Source organism: Lepisma saccharinum, chromosome 12 (assembly GCF_977018435.1).
Source record: "Lepisma saccharinum chromosome 12, izLepSacc3.1, whole genome shotgun sequence".
Classification (NCBI taxonomy): domain Eukaryota; kingdom Metazoa; phylum Arthropoda; class Insecta; order Zygentoma; family Lepismatidae; genus Lepisma; species Lepisma saccharinum.
The window spans coordinates 58,575,746-58,601,305 of NC_139240.1; the positions used below are offsets into that span (position 1 = coordinate 58,575,746).

The window sequence follows — 25,560 nt, forward strand, 5'->3', positions numbered from 1 at the left end:
CTCCGGATAAACTCGTGTTTATTTTCAAGGCATCACTCTGAAAGATGCGTGTGTTTGGAATGCTGTGCTTTTCTCCATGCTGCATGGAAATAATAATTCAAATTATTATTATTATTATTATTATTAGTAGTAGTAGTAGTAGAAGTAGTAATAGTAATATTATTGTCCCAGATCTTTGACTGTGAAAAATTGGCCATTCAATTTTTTCCACAGCATTTTTCATAATATTTCACAAGCTCAAGGGGAGGGTTTAAACCCCGTAACCCCCACTTTGCGTACGCCACTGTAAAGTAAATAACTCATTGCTGCAACGTAAACGAAAATGACAGATATCCGATTCCCTTGAGTTAAACATCAGAGAGAGATGCCGGTAAAAAGCAATGGTAGAGCGCAAATAACAGATATGAAAGAGTTTAGACTAAGTAAACACAGGTTGAATATAAATTGTTAAAACAATATATCTTAATAATTTAAATGTAATAGTAATAGGGTTTTAAGAGACAGTAATTAAATTTTCGAGCCCGACTTTGGGACCCACCAAATGCCCTCTTGGGACCCAGCAGTGGGTTGCACCCCATGGGTTGAGAAACGATGGTGTAGAGAGCACGAGCAACCAGAGGCGTCTCGTGAATGCATTCGGGTGCATGCTGCGCATGCGTCAATTGTGAGAAAAAGGACAGCTTGCTCTGCGACGACATTCATGAGCATTTCTACATTCTAATTTCTTCATATAGGAGAAGTAATTATTTTACATGAGAGCGCTGAACTAAGCTTATATTACATTTCTTGGATCTGAAGTGACGCATGCATCAATTATGGGAAAAGAATTATTACTTTCTTTCACTTCAGATCCAAGAAATGTAATATAAGCTTAGTTCAGCGCTCACGTGTAAAATAAATACTTCTCGTATATGAAAAAATTAGAATGTAGAAATGCTCATGAATGTGGCAACAAAAGCTCGTACGAAGTCGGAAGTTGTTTGAAATTCTAATCTTCTTAAACCGACCTTAGTATTTTGAAAATTCTATTATCTTTGGTGCAACCTGACCTGCCCAGGAATCTTCCTTTTCTTTTATTACACACAAATTATTACACATTACCAGTATTTAGAAGCACACACATAGGGTTACCAGACCTCCGGATTTTCCCGGACATGTCCTACATTTTAGCCTTATGTCCAGCATCTAGGAGGAATTTGAAAAATATCATAAATGTCCTACATTTTGAGCATCATATAATATTAATTAGGAAAATAGGTAACAGAAAAAATCATGCAAGTTACAAGTCTATGGACTGCGCTTCCAAACTCAATGGTGAAATTTATTTTGATTCAGTTTTTGCCCAAAATGAAAAAAAGTTTGTCCTGCTATTAAACAAATGGGAAAACGGAAGCAATTAATGAACAAAGTCTTGGGACCACTTTCTGATAACATCACTGTTCAATGTCTGAGCAGAATTTCTTGCCTTAGGGTTTATACTGATGGAACAAGGTGTTGCTCATTCTTATTCAATATAATTTGATTGTAAAGCAGGAGTATAGAGAACAAAGTTATTCAGGGTGTCTGCCAGTCAAGAAAGTCATGGAAGTCAAGAAAAAGTAAAAAATCAAAAAGTAAGTCAAGGAGTCACTAAAAACACAACAAATTATTCATGTGGTCAAGAATTTTTGCTATTGATTGGTTGATTTAGTTTATTTTACTTCACTTTTTTCTGTCCCATTGGCTAATCGCAAAGATGAGGATGAATGATGGTAAGATTAGATGGATGAATGGATAGTCATAAACATATAGGAACAACCGACACAAACCCCACATAAGATTATACTGGCTGCGAGTCCTGACGACAAAGTCTCACTTGTCTGCCAAACACAGTTCAGGATGCATTAACCTTTTGGCACCTAAGGCCATTTTCACATGTAAGCCTCTAGGTACCGAGCCGATTTTGAGCAAAATGCAGAGTTTCAATTAAATGAGTGTAGATCAGAGACTAATTGCCCTAGAGAGATGAGTGATATACCATTGTACGAGGAATGAACCAGAGATTCAGACTATATGAAATTTATGCAAATTCGGCGTATATGTGGTGGGGGGAGGGGGCTAACTCTCAAAATTCCAAAATTTCGGAAAAAAAAATTTGGTTCCCCACCCTCCCCCCAAGAAAAAAGTACATGACAGAGTCGACATGCACATGGAAATGATCGCTGACATGTAAGGAACACAAAAATATTTGCATTATTATCATATGACCAATGTAACTTGAGTTGTACCTCAAAAAGGAATGGTCGGTACGCCACTGATTCAAGCTTCAAAATGCAGCGGCACCTTGAAATGACTTTAGCTCAGACACTATTTGCCCTGGAGATATGAACGATATACCGTTGTACGCAGAATGAATCACAGATTCAGACGATATATAATTTATGCACATTCGGCGTATATATGGAGGGGGAAAAGGGGGAAATTCCCTGAAAATACTTTTTCTTTTAAAAAATGGGGTTTCCCCGCCCCCCTCGAAAAAAAGGATATGAAAAGTTCAAAATGCACATAGAAATTATCGCTGGAATGTAAGAAACAGAAAAATATTTGCATCATTGTCGTATGACCAATGTAACTTCAGTTGTACCCCCAAAAGGAATGGTGGGCACGCCACTGATTCAAGCTTCAAAATGCAGCGGTACCTTGAAATGACTATAGCTCAGAAACTAAATGCCCTAGAGATATGAAAGATATACAGTTGTACGCAGAATGAATCACAGATTCAGACGATATATAATTTATGCACATTCAGCGTACATATGGAGGAGGAAAGGGGGAAAATCCCCTCAAAAATACTTTTCTTTAAAAAAAAAATGGTGTCTCCCCACCCCCTGAAAAAAGGTCAAAATGCACAAAATGCAAAATTTATGCAAATTTGGCATATATATGGAGGGAGAAGGGAGAAAACCCCCAAAAATTATTTTAAAAAATTGTCACTTCACCCAAAAAATGTCCCGCACTTGGGCACAAAACGACACCTGCGCACAACATTCACGTACGAAAAGCTAGAACGCAGTGAAAAATGAGCGGCGATTCTTGCAGCTGCTTGAAATTCTATTTTTAGACAATGCAGGGTAACCCCTGTCGCAACTTGTGGACACTTGTGCTAAAAAAAAAAAAAAGGTTTCCTTCAGTGTGCTTCGAAATTCCATTCTCCATAAAAATTGTCTCCTCTGAGAAGTACCACTTAAATCAAGTAGTAAGAGGTGCATTTATTAGTATGATTGCAAGTTTTGAAATTTTGCATTTAAACATTCGTTGGGAAATAATTTTTTAAAAACTGAAAAGTGTCATTTTTCAACTACTTCCTAACGTGTTCTATAGAAATATGTATTATTTATTGATAATGTGTTGCGTCCTACAGTTTGACTTAATGTCCTACATTTCCTTTACAGCGATCTGGTAACCCTACACACACATACTACACACTTTTCAAACTGCTTCCTTGGTTTATTCACCATTAAGCACAAATCGCATCAAAAGAAAAATTCCGACAGACCACTCATCTTATCCGACTGAAACATCAACTGAGGAGTGCGGCTGAATAAGTGTGAACGGCTGTATGTTACAATTTACCTCACAATATTCTGGCACATGGCAGGGAAATGCAGAAGACGTCAGGTTTTGCAAAAAGCAGCTTTATAAAGGAAAACTTCAAAACATGAATTTTTCAATTTTCAGGGTTTTTTGGGGAAGGAAAATTAGTTTCTGATTTCTACAAAAAAAGTTTTCCGTATCTCCAAAATTTGTTTCCCATTTTTCTATTTTGAATTTTTCAAAAAATGGTGGTCATGCCTACTGAGGGGTGTGGCCGAATAAGGGTGTATGACTGTACGTTACATTTACCTCACGATATTCCAGCATATGACTGCAAAATGCACTATTTACCTGATGGCCAGTTTTGAAAACTCAACCTTATTAAGGGAAACTTTGAAACTGAATTTTTCGATTTTTAGTTTTTTTGTGGAGGAAAATTAGTTTCTTGTTTCTAATATATATATATTCATTTTTCGTATCTCCAAAAATTGTTCACTTTCCCAAAAAAAAAAAAACATTTTTCGGAAAATTTTTCTTTATTATTCTTTTCAAGAAAATGATTTTTTGAATTTTTCGAAAAAGAGTGGCCATCCCTATCAGAAACCAGGAGTTCACTGAAACACTAACATATATTGTACGGTATGGAAAATTGCAATCATAAAACCACATGCTGGTACCCAGTTTTACTCTTACAAGAACCAACAATCAAGGTACCAGCATTTCCTGGGTACTTCTCACTTCCTACATCACTGCATTCAATCAGTCAATACTCTGCACACAGTCAACACCAGCAAAAAAGAGAGGGGTTTTCTCTATGCTATTCATGCATGATTGTGGATAATTTACATCAACGAAGGGTTTTGCAAGTGGCATACCTTTCAGAATGTGTTTCTTTGCATGGTCTTATAAAAAGAAGTATATTCTCGCTTCTGATTGACTGCAGAACAAATTGATCTACTATAAAGAACACTACCAGTGTATCCAGTGTGTGAGACAAACTCATATGATGTAAACTCTGCTACAGTGCAACAATGAGATGCAAGAGGTGAGGATGGAGGATGGAAAAATTGTCAGTTGAAATAAGTGTCGGTGGCTGCAAAGTGTATTACAAAGAGAATAATCGTTACTGCTTAGTGTGAAAATTTATCCTTACTAATAGTGCTAGTGATATTAAAAGTAGCCATTATATTGGTTACAAAGTATAGTAGAAAAAAATATTAGTGTTTGTGTAACATGTTGCACCAAAAGGAAAACCAATTATTCTGACATTAACTGTTAAATACTAGTGTTTGTGGATATTTTGCACCATCCTAGTGTGTTCGGTGACTACCAAACAAAACGTTAAGATGATTCTGGGTTCTATATACTTGTGCTTGGGTTTGATTTTACTGATCGCAAGCTTCTTTACAATTCTGTGCATTTTTTGTGTGAATGGGAATAACTGTACCAGATATAGAGTGCTATGTTTATCACAAACAATTATGACTGTCATTGCAGGTCTGTGCTTTCTACTTGCTAGCAGTATTAATTTCGGAGCTTACTTTTTCCCTCGGCCATGTCACTATTACATTCTTCTTGCAACTTTATTCCTGATACCATTCACTACCACCTTTGTATCAATACTAGCTATCGTGTGCGAGTGTTACTCCGACTTAAAATCACAATACAACATCACACGGAAAAAGAACTGCAACATCCTGTTTGTAGGAGTGAACTGGCTTGTTCCCTTACTAGCCATTATAGTGCTATTGTCTAATACATCTGAGACAAACATTAAACTCGACAGTCTGTGTAGCACTTCCAGCCCGTTTACCCATATTACTTGTGAGGAGCAGATAAAAGCAGTGAACGAGAGTGGGCAACAAAACCGGATTTCTCAAATCACATCTGACATTGTGAATAGAATCTATACTCTGGTCAACGGATCTCTCGTAGCGTACAGATCTGGTATTCTACCATCAACTCCTGACTTCACCTTCCTGAAGTACGACCGAAGAAACCTCAAGAGGGACCATTCAATACTGAACGAAACTTCTACCGAACCACAATCGGAGGAACGTGATGCTTTCATTGTCCAAGAATCTACCACCCAGCCAATAGACGTAACACAAGTTCCGACAAGAGAAATGTCCCCGGACTCATCTACCGAACAGTTAACAGCGGCAACTGAAATTTCACTGAATGATTATCCTGAGGATAAGCACGATTTCAGAACACCCCAAGAGACACTCTTTGATGAACTTTTTCTAAACACTACTGACAAGTTCAATGCCGAGAATAGCAATCACGAAACAAACACAATTACAAACAACACAGTACAAGAAACACATTGCCACCTATCGGACAGATTTCTCAGAACATACCTATTTGCAATACTCTTATGCTATGCAGGAATAGTAATCCTCACAACGGCTCTGTACTCATACATCACACAGTATATCAACTTGAGCAAGATAATAGATCAAAAGTCTCCTAAAGAAATGCATACAACACACAATACTACTGCTACAATATTAAAATACTTAATACTGTCTGGTAACATATTCTGGATACCATGTATCCTACAATTATCATCACAGATACTTCTTCATTCATCAGTTCCACAATGGCTCAGTTTTCTTTGTCTGATTGTTGGACAAATCCATGGAATAGTCGAAAAAGTTCTACATATCAAAATCATACACACTATTTCACAAGAAAGATTATCAAGCTGCTGTTTCATGAACAGATGTACAACAGTACATCCAGCAGATGAAGAAACACATGTTGAAGAATTAAAAACAGACTAAATCGTATTCAAATTGAAGCACGAAGTCCATATATGCTGAAATTGTAACATACTTTCTTCTTTCTCAAATGACAAAGATTATTAGGTACTGTCCCTTTGTATATTATTTATTGTAAATGATAACATTTGCACAAACCTATGTTTTGTGTAAAAGCTGATGGCTCAAAACAAAAATATTCAAAGTATTGGGTTGGTGCGAATGAAATGTCCGGCCCAGGTGCGTCATTGCCAAAGGCCAAAAAAATCAAAACTACAATACCTGGTTAATCAAAATAGTCATCGTCTGCAGCCACACACTTTTGCCATCGGTCAGCCAACAATTGGATTCCATGGCGAAAGAAGTCTCGAGTCTGCGACGTAAAGAACTCAACGGCATGTTGCACTGCCCGATCATCAACAAAGGTCTTCCCTATCAGGAAGTGATCAAGATGCCAGAAGAGATGGTAGTCAGTGGGGGAGAGGTCAGGAGAATATGCTGGATGAGGAAGGGTTTCATATTGCAACTCATGTAGAGCCTGCACAGTCCTTTGCGCGACATGTGGCCGAGTATTGTCGTGCAACATAAGGACACCATGTCTGTGGACCATTGCTGGATGCTTGCGGAGAAGCTTGTGGTGCATTTAATGGAGTTCAAAACTGTAACGATCTGCATTGATGGTTTCACCTCGCCTGAGAAAGACATGATGGATCACACACTCCATAAAACCATACCAGCAACAACACCTTTCGTGGGTGGAGAGGTGGTTTCAGAAACCACCCTGGATGTTGATAATGGTGCGTTCATTTGCCATTCCTGGCCCAAATGCACTGTTAATGTTTTTGGTGGCTTGCTGAGCAGTGTGTCCCAGGTTGAATTTGTAAAGAAAAATCATTCGCAATTGTGTGTTCTAAATGGTGCACTTTCAGACGACCCTGTTCAGCAACACAATGCCTCCTGAGTGTCTGGGAGATCCAGCCTGTTTGCTGCACGTGTACAGAGTTTATGACATTAAGACCCATGACCTCAGTCAATCCCTGTGTTGTGTTGTTGAGGTGAGTTTCCTACCAGATGTCAAAGTGGACATTTCATTTGCACCAACCCAATATAATATTCCGAAGATATCGCTATACTATTGATGACTGCAGAAGATTGGTTGGTTGGTGTTTTAAGTACACTTTATGCACAGTAAGGCTAATTGGGACTGGACCCAGAGTTTAAAGTGAGACTCGAACCAGTATGTGCCTCCACCAGGCATCAAACCCGGGACCCATTTATTACAAGGTGACGACGCTACCACTGTGCAATCGAGGAGGCAGAAGAGAATATAAAAATGTACATGCTTACAAGCATATATTCATGGTTAAAATATTAAGAGAATATTTGTAATTCTACAGCTAGGAGTAAGCATGTGATAATGATATTCTGGACGAATACAAATTCTACCTCTACATTCTACAATGCAAGCAATACGTACATACAAGAAAAACTAAAATTCTACTTCATAGCTACTAATCATTTTTATCACATAGTTTACATGCGAGAAAATGTGCACGTGGGTCTCTTCTGAATAAATAATATTTATTATATAACATGTAATTGCCACGAAAACATAAAACAAAAAAAATAAATTACTAAGCAAATTAAAGAACAGTTCAAAAGCTATTAAATTCACAATCTATGGGAAGAAAATAAATGCAACAATGCAAATAAAATTCTGTTTGATTGAAAAATTTGATGCATCTTGTGCAAAAATAAACTCAAAAAAATTGTAGTTCTCACAATAAAAATTATATTGCAATTAGTTGAAATTGTTATGTGCAGTTCTTATTACAAAGTATAACTGTGAAGTGTTTGTGAAGACTGAATAGGGTTGGAAGTTGTGGCGTGAATGTTACTTGTCTATTCTTGTTTTCCACAATTATCTAGGCTAGGATGCAAGTAAGTGCATTCCTACATATAAAAGAAAAAATGAATGAATCACACCAACAAGCATGTGCTGCAACATATGGCTGGTATGGTTTATTCTATATTTTATTTTCCTTAGCCTTCATAATATTCAATATAATGCAAATAAAAGAGGCACAGGATAACGACCAGTGTAATTTCTGGCCTCCAATAGCATAAGAGTGCATGCAGATTTTGAGAACATGCTTGTCTGATTGGCTGTTTGGAATGTCTGCTGTGGCGAGTAGAAAAAGAAACCTAAGAAGTGACCAATCACATCTCAGCAGTGAAAGGGGATGTTTCATGCTGGAAACTAAATGGGTCTGGTATGTGTGGTAACGTTTCACCTGTACACACATGAAGCTAATAATAATATTGCTCTTAACACTAGAACGGCGGGAGGGGTCAATTTGACCCTTGCTTTTATTTCATTTATGGGTGGAGAAATATCAGCGTTAGGTTGAGGTTCCTGTGTCATCATGTTCCCACTTGTCACAGCTTACATGTCATCGTGTAGGTAGTGAGTGCTCTTGGACCAGGAAGGACGTCTCCGAACATGTTGCATATTCTGGAGTGTCCATTTATTTATTATATTTTATTTTGTAAGCAAAATTTATCACAAACCAGCTAATCACTTTGATTATAATATACAAAGCACAAAAATAATATAAATTAAAAATATGTTTCCATTCAAAAATAATTAGAATCTTTAAATCCATGTCTTACAAGGGGTCAAAATGATCTATTTCTGCTGTTCTACGGGGTATCAAATCCTTTGCCGTTCTAGTGTTAAAAACTGTTTTTAACTGCATAATTATGCCTCCCTGATAGCGCAGTGGTAACGTCGTCACCTTGTAATCAAGGGGTCCCGGGTTAAATTTCCCGGTGGAGGCACAAGTGGTTCGGATCCCACTTTAAACTTTCCAGTCCCGATTAGCCTTACTATGCATAAAGTGGACTTAAAACACCAAATCAACCAAAAAATCACTGCATAATTGTCACATCTTATATTTTTGTCCAAAAATTGGTTTATAACTTTTCATCGCACACACAACAGGTAACGAACCCAATGGATTCAGTGCAATTCCTCAGATGCACAAGATTAAATTTTGTAAGTCCGTATTTTGCAAATTTTCTCTATTTCGACTATAATGCTCAAATGAATAACAACTTATGTGTTAACTTTTTTAGGCCGGAAAAAATGTTCACTAAACTGTGATGAAGAAATGTGCACTGATTTGTTCAACAATCACGATTTGATTTTGATTTGGTGTTTTAAGTCCACTTTATGCACAGTAAGGCTAATTGGGACTGGGCCTACAGTTTAAAGTGGGATCTGAACCACTTGTGCCTCCACCGGGTATCGAACCCGGGACCCCTTGATTACAAGGCGACAACGCTACCACTGTGCCAATCGGGGAGGCCCTTCAACAATCACGAGTATTCTGTGTATCCTAATCTTGCACCAAACACACTTTACCTAGTAATAAATAAATTACCTAGTCTTACCATAAATACTGTCCCAAAGTTGTAAGTAAATAGACACAAAATGGTGAGAGATATTGTAATATCAGAATAACATGAGGTGCATGGATGCATTAAGAACCAAAATCACAAATAATTATTCGAAATGGCCACCTTTAGCACTGACAAACTTCTGAAGTCTTCGTGGCCACGCATCAATGGAATTACGCAACACATCAAGTGGAAACTCCGCAGCTGCCTTCTGAAGAGACCGCTTTAAACTGTCAATATTGGGATGTCTCTTCTTGCAAGCAATCTCCTGAAGCTTGGACCACAATTGGTAGTCCAAAGGGTTTAAGTCTGGACTGGCAGAGGGACAATCTGACGTGGATATGAAGTCAGGAACATTTGCCTCCAACCACTGCTGGGTGGTGTGTGCTTTGTGTGCTGGGGCTGAGTCCTGCTGGAAGCTCCAGTTCTCTCCATGGAAGATGGTGTCGGTAAGATTCTTGCATAGTTTCTCAAGCACTGTCTGCTGGTACACTTTGGCTGATGTTTTTACCCCTTTTTCACAGAAATGGAGCGTGCCCTCATAGCAAATGTTCCAAACTTCATTTCCACTTCAGATTGGCCTTCTGCAAGTCCAGACCTATACCTTTTGTACTACAAATTGTGGTCCAAGCTTCAGGAGATGGCTTGGAAGAAGAGACATCCCAATATTGAAAGTTTAAAGCGGTCGATCTCTTCTGAAGGCAGTTGCTCATTTTCCAGTCGATGTGTTGCGTAATTCAATTGATGCGTGGCCACGAAGACTTCAGAAGTGTGTCAGTGCTAAAGGTGGCCATTTCGAATAATTATTTGTGATTTTGGTTCATAATGCATCCATGCACCTCATGTTATTCTGATATTACAATATCTGTCACCATTTTGTGTCTATTTACTTACAACTTTGGGACAGTATTTATGGTAAGACTAGGTATAAGTACAGTAGAGCGTCGATTATCCGAACGTCGGTCAACCGAACGACCGCTTAACCGAACTGTGTACTCGCTCACTTTCAGATATCTGTAATGAAAAAAGTACGTGACTTAGCTGCTCGTAAGCGTGTAGGCTTGCTTAGACAGACCAAAATAAAGGATTTTTTTAAACATTAATTTTGTGTACTGTGTGTATTGTTCATGCAAAATGCGTATGTAATATGTACATATTTTTGTTTAATAAACTGTACCACATACTATATATTCCTACTAAAGTTGCCTTTGTACGTTACTTTGTAATACATACTTAAAGAGATGCCTGTTTTTATGAATAAATTTACTGTACAGTACTTCTTTTTGGCAAATAAACATGTACAGTTCGATTATCCGAACAAACCAGTTTTCCGAACACCCATGTCCCCCAATTACTTCGGATAATCGACGCTCTACTGTATTAATAATACTTACTTAATCCGTAAGTCACACACTACTTTTTAACAAAGAAAAAATGGTATAACATCTGTGACAATTATGCGGTGAAATACAGTATACGTATTTTGAAAAATATGTTAAACGCCAACGTACACTAGGGGTGTGCGGGACACAATTTTTTGGGTTGGGACGGAATTGGCATGGGAAACTTTTTAAATTCAGACATTCAGGATGGGAAAAAATTGCAATTTCCCGAGACGGGAAGTGTTCGAAATTTCCCAAAGCTCTGGAAATCGCAAATTCTACACGTCATTTTCACCTTACGTGATTGTTTTTGCATTTCTGGTACAGAAACTAACAATTTCCAATAAGTTCCAGACATTTACAATGCAGAAAACATCGAGAATTAACGACGTTTTAAAATGACCATTCGTTATTTCCTGACTGCTCGGGCAGCATTAAAAATATAAAAATAGGTATCCACAGGAAGGTTAAATGGTTGTAGTACAACAGGTGACACTTCCGTAGGAACAACATGTTACAACGTTCATCTTTTACACGTTAAAGCTTGCTATGGATACCTTTCTTGAAAAAGTTTTTAACACTGCAGTCTAACAACATGTACGTGCTCCTGTTTTGAAATGTATCCCTGAAGAAGACAAGCGAACTTTGCGAAACAGAATGGATGATACGTGTTTGTGTGTACGTGTCGAAATGTCGACTCAGTTTCAACCACTATAAGGGCATTTTTCCACATTCATTTCACAAGCTCAGTGACGTGTAATGAGGAGTAGCAAGTCCAGCAATGATAGATCACTCAAACTCACATGTCTTATTATTTACAAATAACAATATTTAATGTGTTTTGATTGATTGAGTTGGTTTTAAGTCCATTTTATGCATAATAAGGCTAATTGGGACTGGACCTACAGTTTAAAATGGGATCCGAACCACTTTGTGCATCCACTGGGTATCGAACCTGGGACCCTTGATCACAAGGCGACGAAATTACCACTGCACCATCGGGGAGGCCCTATTTAATGTGTTGTCAACATTTTAGTAGTGTTATAACAGGGGTTTCACTCGGGGCGGAACCCTGTATTTCGGTCACAACTCTGACACTGATAAAGATATTGCAACGACATTTGGAGTGGACTTACCTCCGTTCATGCGAAGTCGGGTGAAATCACGCCGCCTGATTTTTTTTTGGGGACATTTGAAGTCGCAGGTTTACGCAAACAAACTGCGAACCATAGAGGCCTTGAAAGCAAACATCAGCGTGGCCATCCCAGCAGTGACACCTGACATACTGAGACGGACTTTCCACAAGATGAAACGCCGCTTCCAATGCTGCCTGGATGCCAATAGTGGCCATTTCCAGCCCTTCTTATGATGTCACAAGACTTCGCATGAACAGAGGTAAGTCCACTCCAAATTTCGTTGCAATATCTTTGTTAGTGTCAAGAGTTATGAACGAAATACAGGGTTCCGCCTCGAGTGAAACACCCTGTATTTAAATATGCTAATCTCTTGCCAAAAATTTGAAAAGGTAATGAATACCATTTAATAAGCATAACACTCGGAAATGTGAAAATGTGCGTGTTTGATTTGATTTTTGTTACTTAGCTTAGCATCGCTTTTCTGCCACTTACTGGCACATCACGATGGTGATGATATGATGAAAGGACACTCACAAAGAATATCCATGTCCATGCATGGATTTAAACCCAGGACACCTAGCATCGAAGCACACTATGTTAAATACTCCGATACATGTGTGAGGGGGTATTGTACTTGACTTGTTTCTTGCTGTCCAAATTTGCATTTTTGCCACTTCACATAACTTCTCTGGTTCTGAAATGTAATAGTGACTATAGAAATGGCTCAGGAACTTATGGAAATAATGAAGAACAGCCATAAACAAACATTCATGCTGTACACATGTGTCTGTGCATATGTGTTTGCATACATACGCACAAAACCTGAAAGCTTTTAAGGAGGAAGTCCCATTGCTGAAAAAGTATTTTGAATGCCATTATTGGCAGGAAAATGGCGATTCCGGTATGACATTAATCCTTTCGAGGCAGATGATGAAATATTCGTCATCCATGGAAATTCTCCAAGGAAGTTTTAAGCAAAATGTAATGTTGGAAAATGTGTTTTTAAAAAGTTGTAAAAACACGATAAATGCCAATGAGGGCTCGTTTTATTCAGAATTTCCAAGGCATTCATTCGGTAAGGTAAACATGTCAATGTGTACCCATTTTTGGAAGCAACAGACAGAGGAACTTCAATTTTTTTTTTTTTTTTTTTTTTCCAGTTTGGCTAGCTCCCATCCGGTAGCACTCATCGATCTGGGCAAACCACCACCTGTCGCTGATTGCCCCAAGTTATATAATGGTGAATACATAGTATCAAAACGATAATACAAATGGTATTTTATTTTTTAAAAAAACATTCAAGGAGAATGTTTACCACAACTGACCGGAAACTCCATCAGAAATGCGCCCATCGATCTGGGCAAACCGCCACTGGTCACCCAAGATATATAAATTCGAATACGATAGTACAAATAGTGAATTTTATATAAAAAAGAAAAAAGCAAGAACTCAAAATCAAGCCCATCCGCTAGCTAGCACCCATCGATCTGGGCAAACCGCCACTAGTCGCAGATTGCCCCAAGTTATATAAAGGTGAATACGTAGTATCAAAACAATAATACAAAAAGTAAATTTAATAAAAAAAGAAAAAACTCAAAATCACGAAGAATTTTCATCACAACTGGCCACAGAGACGTTATCAGAAATGCACCCCTCGATCAGGGCAAACCGCCACTGGTCACTGATTGCCCCAAGTTATATAAAGGCGAATACAACAATCAGCCTGGCGACGCGAGTATGACCTCAGAGTGTACTCGTTGATGACGGCAGATGTGAGGTGAAAGCTTGGAGACTAAATCCAAAAAGATACAGAGTCGTTTTTTTAATTCAGTTTCCTGTTTATTAAACTTTTATTACCAAAATATTTGTTTGCCGAAATATTCGTCATCCGTCCTTGAGTTACTTCTGACATCTACAGGCCCCGCCCCGAAAGGGTTAAGCTAAGGTCACAGCACGTCATTGCAAAATCTGCAAAGATCTAGATTTCTTTTAAATGTTGAATTTTAAATTTGTTGGCCTGTACAAAATATACTGTTGTAAAAAATTTAAGCTGAGAAAAGCTTAGAACCTCAGAAATGATTATAACATTTATTTCTATTGATTTAATATTACTCACATTATCAAGCAATAACTACCATGAAAATGAATTGCTTCTATACCCTCTTGATTTACTAATAATAATGTTTCATTGCATCTGTTGCATTCTATAAATTGAAATGTTACAAGTATAATGACTCAAAACACAAAAACAATATTGAAAATTGGCTCGCCAACAACTTGAAAACTAACAAGTCAATAATGTGAAAACTCATTTCTGATGACTTAGGTGCAGAACTTGTGAATCACCCTGTACTTACATTACATTAATTAGGAGATAATGATAGAAATTAAAGAACGAGATTTGGAAAACAGAAGTCGCTTACAGACACACACATGCACTCCTTGCAGTTCCTTCTGCAGTGTTCGAACAAGCACAACTGTCTGACAGGATGTTACTTACCACAAGGGTATTTGATGTGACGTAAAACTGCAGAGTTGTTATGGCACAATGGTGCTGTGCTGGAAGTTATGTAAACAGATAAGCTCGCATTGTTCAAGTCCTCCAGCAGATAAATATGTATCATGTTTCACTATTTCAAGTCTTCAAAGCACAAGTATTTCCTGTCATGTATTGTCAGTCATATATGATTCATTCATTTGTAATTGGTTGGTTCATTGTTTTAATGCACATATGTAAAAATTGCTCATCTTCAAGTAACCCTTGCCGAAACATATAAGAGCGGGTTCTAACAGATTTTGGTCTACAACTTGCACATAAATTCCATCTAACATTATGAGGCTAAATTAATCATAAATATCTTCCTTATTTTAAAGAGCACCTTCACCAAATGTTTATAGTTTATACAGGGTGATGCAAAAGTTACTTTACACTTCGAAAACTACAAAATAATTTTATTTTCTGCGATATTTACTTACATTGTTACACATTTAGGTGTGTTCAAACACAAAGCACATAGGCTGATCTCCGCGGTGGAGTGGTTAGCACAGTGCGCTACGATGCCAGGGGTGCTGGTTTCGAATCCCACCCTGGGCATTTGTGAGTGCCGTCATCAATTTCATTATCTCATCACCCATTCTCATCATCACAATTATCCAAGAGTGGCAGAAAATCGAAGTAAAATAAACCAAATCAATCAATCACATAGCTTACAGCTGGAGCCTGTCTGTCATAGAGGTAAGGTCCCACATATTCTCAACCTCAGCATGTCTCTTATTTAAGTAATGTGTTCCTCATCCCATAATAATCTTACCTGGGACATCAATTGTCCCGTATTTGAAAATTATATTTTCCCCTCGGCTGTATAGATGTTTCTGATCCCATAGATCATCGATTCTTTCACTAGTGCTGGTGCATTGTGGGGCAGTAGCGGCTCATGCTTAAAATAACAGGTGAAGAAGTACATTTATAGGCAATGTTATATTATATAACATTGCCTATATATTGCCGTTATATTGACAAAATTGTTATACCCTTCTTTATTCCACACATTGTATTTGTTGCTAAACAGTAAACAAGGAAAGCAGAACAACAATTGCAAATATCGACTACTACACAACCAAGGAAAGTCGACAAACCAGGAACTTTTAAATTTAATGTTGTACGATTTCCCTGCCTTTTTGTTCTCTCGCTTAACTGATATTTGAAGAATGTCAGTGGGCCACCCACCCATAATTTAAAACGTCTTTTTGTCTTCATCCGTCCATCTGGAAAATGGTGTCTGTAACAAATTACACACTAAGTCATTTACAGGGTTCATTGTACAAACCACAGCTCAACACACGATAGGAAACTCGAAACACACACGCAGAACAAGATCTCGGGAGAACGCAACGATTTTGCCACAACCACTGGATGCAATGTTTTCTGTCGACGAGAGAACTTCTGCACCTACAAGGCGACACCCGTTCAAGGCCAATGCTATGTGACGTCACCGTTGCCATGACAACTGGCTAAAGTCTTCCGCAACCTGGCAGCGTCTGCCCTTGATTTCTTTACGCTACGACAAACTCTTCACGTGCGCAGTGCCGAGCAGTGTATTATTTGAGTATTATCGTGTGTGTTCTTCTGGGAAATAGTTTAATTTAACAAACAAATGAAAAATGTCAATATTAATTTGAAAATTAGGTGAAAACATCTGCACTTGTTGCACTTGGCCAGCCTCCATTGTTGTGGGGCCGACATTAATCCCCACTTCTACCTTCCCTGCTCTCTAATTTCTTCCCAGAAAGCATGGTGTGTGGGGTCTTGTTTTAAGTTCTCTTCAAGGTGTTTCAAGATGAGTGGTAAATGCAGTCTTATGTAAAAAGAAAAAAAAGTTGAAACATCCATATATTTCGCAAGTCATAGTTGGAGAGAGAAGATTTTCACCCGTGGTTGAAGGACAGTAGTAATAAATACACAATGCATTTTCACTAGCACATGGTGGTCACGCCAATGTAATGTAACATGCTCAAGGAATGGAGCACAAGAATAACAATTATCTACAGAACCTATCTGTATTTTTTATAATAAAGAACTGTGGAATTTGGGTGGTGGAAATGTTTTTTTATGGCTACGTACCAGAGTGCTGCATGGGACCCCTTCAAACTTGTTCGAGTCTCCAACGCTCAAACATGTTACGCTCGAGCATACCACACTCATAGTGGAATGACTGACAACGTCCCATATTTTAAAGTCTAATAAAGAGCACTGTCTATCTAAAACCATACATGGAAGGAAATCACTCTATGCAATTACAATTCTAAATAATAATTCTGTATATCATTATTGATTTCCTTCATTTTACTTCGCTTTTTGTGCCACTTTTGGCTAATTTGCGAAGATGGGGATGAGTGATGATATGATGAAATTGAGACTCACAAAGACCAATGCCCTAGCCAGGATTCAAAACCGGGACCTCTGGCATCGTAGCATGATGTGCTAACTACTCCGCCAAGGAGGCCGGCCGGTATACCATTATGTAAGACTCAAATACCATATACACTATGTTGCCATTCGTCACAGGACACCCCATACTAGTACGTTAATCTGGTCGCAGCACCACATCAGTATTGTGTAGGGCCACCTTTCGCCGCAATGACATCCGCAACCCTTTCCACCAATTTGCGATACGTGTCGACGGGAATCTTGCACCATACCTCCTGCAAAGCGGCAAACAGCTCAGTGGTGTTTTTTGGGGAGCATGGCCTGGTTCTCAAGCGGCGCTCCAATTCGTCCCAAAGGTGTTGAATGGGGTTGATATCTGTACTTTGGGCTGGCCAATCAAGTTTCTGCACACACATGTTCTCGAACCACGTGTTGATAATGCCTGTCGTATGACATGGAGCATTGTCATGCTAAAACTGTTATGGGCCAATACTGAATTGTTCCCACAATGTCGGTAGCACAGAATTGTCCAGAACTTTTTGGTACGCATCAGCATTCATGTTTCCCCGAACTAAAACAAGAGGACCAAGACCATACAAACTAAAAGCAGGACCACACCTCCGCGGAATTTCACTGTGCGTACGATACACTCCTGTAAACAGCGTTCACCGGGCATACGGCACGGTGACAACGAATGGCAACATAGTGTATATGAAAGTATGCAATATCTACAGACCGACACGAGCCACGGCACATTTCCTGCCCCACTGTCAGTGTGTGTGTGGATAACATGAAAGGATAGTGCTCAACGAAGTAGTTTGTTTGAAAAGAGGGCACTGTAGTTATGTTTTATTGATTTTCTTTTATACTGCCTTTTTTTTAAATTCGAATTTCTTTTCATGGACCCTTGGAGTGTCCACTGTATTAATGAAAGATGATGCTTGCTGAATGAAAATTTCAAAAGACACTATTTCTATCATCACCATTCCCAGAGTAACGAAAAATGTCCCATGTTCTCTGCACATCCACAAGCACAAGAATAAAGTGCAGAAATAGATGAAAATGGATACTTACTTCTTATTCATGGTCCTTCTAGTTTCCTTCTAGTTGTAATTTGTTCTACGTTGCAATATGCAGCTGACCATCTTTGATGTTCATTTCTCTTATTTGAACTGCAAGTAAAGAAAGGAAGAATATAGTTCACATCTATGTAAACACCAGGGAGTGTGAAGGGGTGCACTTTTTCAAAACATACTTTCAACCAAAAATGCTTAATAACTTTTACAACAAATATCCGTTAAAGAATACGCATAAATATAATGATCAGGGACTTCCCTTTTCGTCAGCTGAAAGTAACAACTATTTTGGTATTCAGTAAATAATACATTTTAAACATTTTTTACTTTCTTTGGTAGAAGGGATGTTATTATTCAAATCTTAGTGATCTTAACTTGACCTAAAAGTTAGATACTAAATATATGCTGTTATATCAATATTCTTACAATTATTATTATTATTATCTTTACATGTCAGGCACTTGGATCGAACCCAATTCAAATACATAATTCTAGATACATGCCTGCAGGCATGTTTCAACTTTTCTTTATTTCAACATTGCACCCTTCAAATTTCATTCTGCACTCCCTCAGCAACCCTAGATAATTAATCCTGGTGCCACACACATCAAAATTTCTAATTATGCATAAATCTCCAACAGTACAAGTATTGTCTTGGCAACCGAGAATGTTATGGCCAAAACCGAGAATGTGTGAACCCTACCTCCACGTTCCTTGGTGCACCTTCACAACATGCAATCCACAGGTGATGGTTTTCACTTGGGCCTAGCCGATACCACTGGTATCGGAAAATATCGATTGGAAAACATCTACCAATACCAGCCAATACTTTCCCGGCATATTGGTCTTTCACGGGGTATGCAAAAATGATGCGCAACACTTTCGCATAGTCTAATTGACCTGCAATTCAAACTTTCTTTTTACTTTGCGATTAGATAATATCTATTATGTTCTCCACCGCGGTCAAAGGTGCTGTGCTTTGGACTCAGACTGCGGCCCAGCATGGGTTCGAGTCCACCAAGGTTCAGTCAAGGTTCGGCCTGTGTATAGGGACTGGTGGCAACCCACCATCCTGAGGAAATTGGGTGAGTGAGTTGTGTAACCCAGCATAAATATTTCTCCTATAAGGGCTCAGGGTTCGACGTGTGGACCCCATTACCAGTTGAAGCTCTCTACAACTCTAGATAGGATTGTGGGAGGGAGACTGGCAGTCAGGAGATAGGCCAAGGTCCTTTGAGGGCTGTCGCACCATGGGTTATTAATATCTATTTTAATATTCTGATGCAATTCTTCAATATTAGGTGCATGTTTTACAGCTCCCAAGTATTAAAATAATATCACCAACAGCTGACAACGTGACACCTAGTCTCAAACACAAAACCCCTCTTTCAGGACAAAATAGTAATCGACCAGTAGCACACGTCTAAGGTGACTGTAACTAAATGGCTTCTTACTGGAAAGTGCAGATGCTTGCATAAGCTACCAGGTTCGTTCAAGGTTATTTCTCATGTTGTTTACTGTTATTACAAGCATAAGAACGAACACAGTTTTTTGTTGTGACGTTTCAGGAGAACACACGCTCTCTTAATCAGACATTTATTTTTAGTTTGACTAAAGATACAGTTACAACAATGGTTAACAATTTTTTGACCGAGACTATTATTTCTAGGAAAAAACTGTCCTACACACACCAAACTATGCGATCTTTCAAAGGCATCCCACCGAGCATCCAGGCATCATTGTGTGCGTTCCCTGAGTCCTTAGGCATAATAGGAAGTTGACTGCTGTCATAGATGTTGCAGGACATCTTTTGTCAGTGCTTCATGTGTCTTCAATTTCTTCCCTCTCAAATGCTCTTTGCCGGACACTGTGACTGAGTGGCTAGCACATAATGCTACGATGCCAGGGTCCCGGGTTCGAACCCCGCTTGGGCATGGTTGTTTGTAAAATGTCCATTCATCAATTTCATGACTCATCCCCATCTTCGCAAATTAGCCAAGAGGCACAAACCACGAAGTAAAATAAAACAAAATCAATCAAATCAAATGCTCTTTAAGCAGCTCAAACAAATCTGATAATTACTGAGGGCTAAGTCTGGAGTGTAAGAACATGAAGCAAAACCGTTAAATTCACCATGTGAGGGCATGAATTGTCATGGTGAAGAATGGCATTTGCAGACAACATTCCCGGTGTTTTCTCACGAATGGCATTATGTATGGCACCCTTCAACAATGTGCAGAAATACTGGGTAATAATCATGACCCTTTCCCCAATCGATTCATATAAAGAACACCTTGCAAGTCCCGGCCGGACAAATGTGTCCGTGTGGTTCATTTGTCAGCAACTAGCATTCTTCACCAAAACGTTGACATCATTCCACCTGTGGCATTGTTTATTCCCCATACTGTGTTTAAAATCCTCTCAAAATTTCAGCTGACTTCAGGTCCTCCTTCACCAGGAATTTAATCATACACCATTGCTCCCGGGTTCGATTCCTGGTGGAGGCACATAGTGGTTCGGATCCCACTTTAAATTGTAGGTCCAGTCCCGATTAGCCATACTGTGCATAAAGTGGACTTAAAACACCAAATCAATCAAAACCACTGCTCCACAGCTACAGACACACTACTTGCTGGCCTTGTTGCTAACACTACTACTCATGTGCCAACTATATCGGGGCGAATGTGCAATACTCACGAAGGATGAAAGTACATCTTGGCAATTTGATTGTTTTCCAGCTATTTACCACTTTTATATTCACAAATCTATCGGTCAACGTTGAACGACCTCTGTAGCTATATTTGAAATCATAATTTCTCCGATAAATAGTACTAATAGTGTTAATTACTTTCTCAAAGCTTGAAACACATGACCACAATAATTTCCTAATGCTTCCATCAAACTTTCTAATGCTCATATAAAACTTGCAAACATTTTAATCATTAAAACCCATTACTTCAATGTTAACTGTTCAAAACTGTATATAAAGACATTTCTATGAACTCTGGAAAAAGAAAATAAGTAAACTGAACACAACACTAAATGTTTCAAGGTTGGAAGACTGGTCAGTTTCCTATGCTACAATTATCAAATGAAATACATACATGGAAGTTTATGGGACAGAAAAATCACTTCACAAAAGGAAGTGCAGTAAGAATTATTTACACCTACATGGCATGTGCACGCTTTATGAAGTTAGCATGAAGCAACCTGAAGTTGAGCCAGGCAGATTCTTCCCTGGATGTTTGGGATAGCAAATGTATGATTCAACATGGTGACAAAATTCTGATTGTCCTTGCACCCACAGGTATTTTATATTAAACAGTTGTCATAATACTTAATTAATATGGTGACAAGAGAGCAAATTTTAGAGCTGAGGGGTAACATTTCCCCCACAGTCGAGCATTGCATCCCGAGTAAATATGGGACAACAATATTCTACTCACATGAATGCATATTTAATTTGGAAAATTGACTTAATTTATCTTTTTATATTTGGTATGAAATTTGGTGTACATTCAGTTTAACCTTTTGACGCCCAAGCCCTTTTTCAATAGTAAGCCTCGGTTGCCCAAGCCGATTTTGAGCAAAATGCAGAGTTTCAATTAAATGAGTGTAGTTCGGAAGCTAATTGCCCTAAAGAGATGAGTGATATACCGTTGTACGCGGAATGAACCAGAGATTCAGACTATATGTTTTTTTTGCAAATTCGGCGTATATGTGGTGGGGGGAGGGGGCTAACTCTCAAAACGACCTTGACACAGCGTCTCGATCGAGACGCTTGGGCAATTGAGGGTTACTTTTGGGTATCTCGATCGAGACGCTTGGGCACCTAAAGGTTAAAGTTACTTTCATATAAGTTGGACATAAAAGTATACACAATTGTAAGGTTAGTACATTTTATTTATTAATTTTCAAGTATGTTCTATAATTCTGCATATTCAGTTTATGATGTAGACCAGTGGAATTCAAACTGTGTGGTGTGTCTCCTGGGGAGGTGTCAAAATTTCGCAAGGGAGGTGCGGAAACTAATTTCCTTTTTCTGAAAGTTTAAAATGTGTTAATAAATAAAATCAATATTTTTTTGTGTATTATTGCAACTCGCGCTGATTGTCCATGAGTAAAGTAGTCTCCCGTGTTTCTGAACCGATACCGATGCCGAAGTATTGGTATCGTCCGATACCAGTGGTATCAGTATCGAAAAATATCGGTCACAATTCATCTACCGATATGATCAATATTTAACAAATTTTAATTATTACAATTTTCAAGTATCGGCATGAATCGGTAATGACAATGCTTAAATAGGAAAAGCTTTCCTCAACCCCCATTATCAGGTGATGAGCTTGAGGCATTTAGTACTCTCACTTGACCTTCAGCTGCAGTGGGACTGACATTGCCTATGTTAAATTGCTGTCCACTTGATTCGTTATTTCTGGTTCACTGATCTGCACAGTAGTCCAGAAGCTGAGTTTCTGATTCATGGTGTTATATGTATACGTATTTTATCTCTCTACATAGATATTCCAAGCGGTACGTTTGAGCATTTTTAAATGATATTGTGCAAAACAAAGTGGATCTCACTTTCATGCAATAAAGCAAATGGCTCAAGGAATGGAGGGGGTAGATGCCTGCCAAAGTGAGAGTTTTAGTGAAGCTAGAGGCATGGAAATTGATGAGTCCATGTTGACAGATGACGATGACTACGATGTTGATCTAGAGTTTCATCACAGCAAAACAACAAAACCTTGTAATTTTTCAGAATTAAGCTCTGAACTGGAATGCAGTAATGGAAAAAAAGGAACCATCTGGGAATGCAAATTTACCAAGCCTGTTACTCTTGCCCATGGTGGAAATATTACATGTGAATATGCCTACAGATGAAACAAGAGGCCCAGGAAGCAAAGAAATGCCAGATCTTTGCCTTCTGTCAAAGCAAGAAAAGGAGAACGATAAAATTGTTTCGCAGCCATTGTTCCAAAGCAATATGTTTAGAACACCACGACATTTGCTGTCATGAACTTAACTATGCACATTAAATGATATCAAATCTTTTCTATTTGTTGTTAACACTATAAAAATAAATAAGAACAAATTTATGTTGTTAGTCAATTTGAATTGCCAATAAAACTTTCTTTCAAACAAAAAAGTAACGTTGTCAAATTGACTACGCCTTAGCTTCAGTGTTCTTCGATTTCCACGTTAGCTCTGTAGGGTTAAAGTAGTCCTGATCTACAATGTTACCATTAGCGACTCAGTATTAGTGTGAGAACACAATCATACACCTAATCAATGATGAATTATGCAGTAATATTGGCCAACAATAGTGAATTCATTCGAAATCAATCATGCAAATAAACTTCTAATCTTGTACAGCTAAATTTTCCTCTGATATACTCAATGTTATTCAATACAAAGAGTTCACGTAGTAAACACACTGCTTGAATCCCGATGAAGATTGCAATAAGTGATATTCAAATAGCAATTGTACTAGGAAAGTGGAGTGATCTTTTGAACGAACACCATGAAAATGTAATTAAATGCATTTACAAGTCTAATATTTCCGTAAGTTATTCACCGGCAGCAGAAAAATACGAAGGTACCTACGGACATGATTTAGCAGACAAGTGTTTGTAGTCGTTTCTTACACTAACAGGTTCTCTTCGAAAAGCACGGACACAAATATACTTAGTTTTAGTTCTAAAATTCACAAATTGTTACATAAAAAAACATAATTAAAAATGCTGTTGGAACTACACATCATTCCTTAGAAATAACACAAACAGAAAAAGAGACTCACTCACCCTTCTCCAGAAGCTTCTTCTTCTTCTTCTTCTTCTTCTTCATGCCCCTCACCGCTTAAATGATAGCAGTCTTGGGCAACGGTCTGAGAACATTGAGGGTTAGGAGTTCGCGCACTAAGATGAACATCACAATATTGATTGACACTTCACTTCACTGTCACTATAGTACAATTATGGTGAGGGCGGGAATCAAAAGCGAAGTTCGCACTGTCGGGCAAAGCCATAGAGAATCCACATAGTAGAGGGGGAAGGAGATGAAAGTAGTGTGGGCAAGGAGAAAGGAGAAGCAACCTTTTGTCGATGTAGTCTGTGGAAAAGTGCCTGGCGTTGTGTGTTCCATAGCGGGCATTGGAAAAATAAGTGGGTGGGGGTTTGTTTATGTTCTCCGCAGGTACAAGTGGGAGAGGGAGTTTGGTGAATGCGTGCCAGATGCTCGTTTGTGGTCACATGTCCCGTTCTAAGCCGTAGGATACAGGTGATCACTTCACGGGGTATTTTTAGATGATGAAACCAAGGTCGAATAGGGAGTTTGTCGTAAAACCATTTGTAAGTAGTGGTTTTTGCCACTGCGTCATGAACCCAATTTTCCCACTGAGATTGGATTTTTTTTTTGACCCGTGGGAGAAGATCAGTATAGGCGAGTCGGATTGTAGAGGGGGAAGGAACGTCCACAGCTGTTTTGGCATAATGATCCACAAGGTCTTGGTGAGGATTGAGATTGCTATGCGCTTTGACATAGGTAAACTGTACGCGTTGGGCTTTGTTTTGGAGGTGAAAGTACTCTTGTAAGATCAAGATGGGGAAGAGTTGCAACCGATAAGCATCCTTACCGCAACGAGCGATCGAGAATAATACGCTGAGGGCATCTGTAAGAATTAAAGTTTGCGTGTATTGTGCTTCGCGAGCGTGTATCAAGGCCTGATAAATGGCATAGCACTCTGCCGAATAGATGGATGCTTCTGACGAGAGGGAAAATTGGCGTATAACATTGTATTGGGGGACATAAAAGGCACATCCAACTCGGTCAGCATTTTTGGACCCGTCTGTGTAGATAAAAATATGGTCGGGCCAGAGTTCTTTGTAATATTCATGTCTTCCGAAATCAGTAAAGTTAATATGAGGAAGAGGGGCGGTGAGTATTGGGAGAGTATATATCAAAGGGGATGTAAATGTAAAGCTGAGATGGTAGGCATCGCTATCAATATTATAACAAGATAAAAAGAAAAGCCGAAGGCGAGAGCGATCGAGGTTGAGAGTTGCATTCAGTTGGCGTTGAATAGCGAATACGGTATTAAAGGGGTGAGGATGTCGTTCCCATGCTTTCAAGATGTATTTCGTTGTAGAATATTGATATCGGAATGAGAGAGGCAGTTCAGTACTCTCTCCATAAACGCTCACGTTAGGGCTAGATGCCATTAGTCCGAGGCAGATTCGG

The 25,560-nt window shown here is 38.7% G+C and overlaps 1 protein-coding gene across 2 annotated transcripts in view; it reads right to left on the reverse strand.

Moving 5' to 3' along the window:
• The window catches only part of LOC145996133 (zinc finger MYND domain-containing protein 11), a 97,776-nt gene extending 73,689 nt beyond the window's left edge, over positions 1 to 24,087 (reverse strand). For both annotated transcript variants that reach the window (XM_083132449.1, XM_083132447.1), the window contains exons 1-2: positions 23,929 to 24,087; positions 18,320 to 18,417 (exon numbers count right to left, since the gene is read on the reverse strand). In XM_083132449.1, coding sequence (XP_082988575.1) covers positions 18,320 to 18,330 — 11 coding nt within the window. In that variant the 5' untranslated portion in view covers positions 18,331 to 18,417; positions 23,929 to 24,087. The remainder of the gene's footprint in view (positions 1 to 18,319; positions 18,418 to 23,928) is intronic.
• Between the last annotated feature and the right edge of the window lie 1,473 nt (positions 24,088 to 25,560).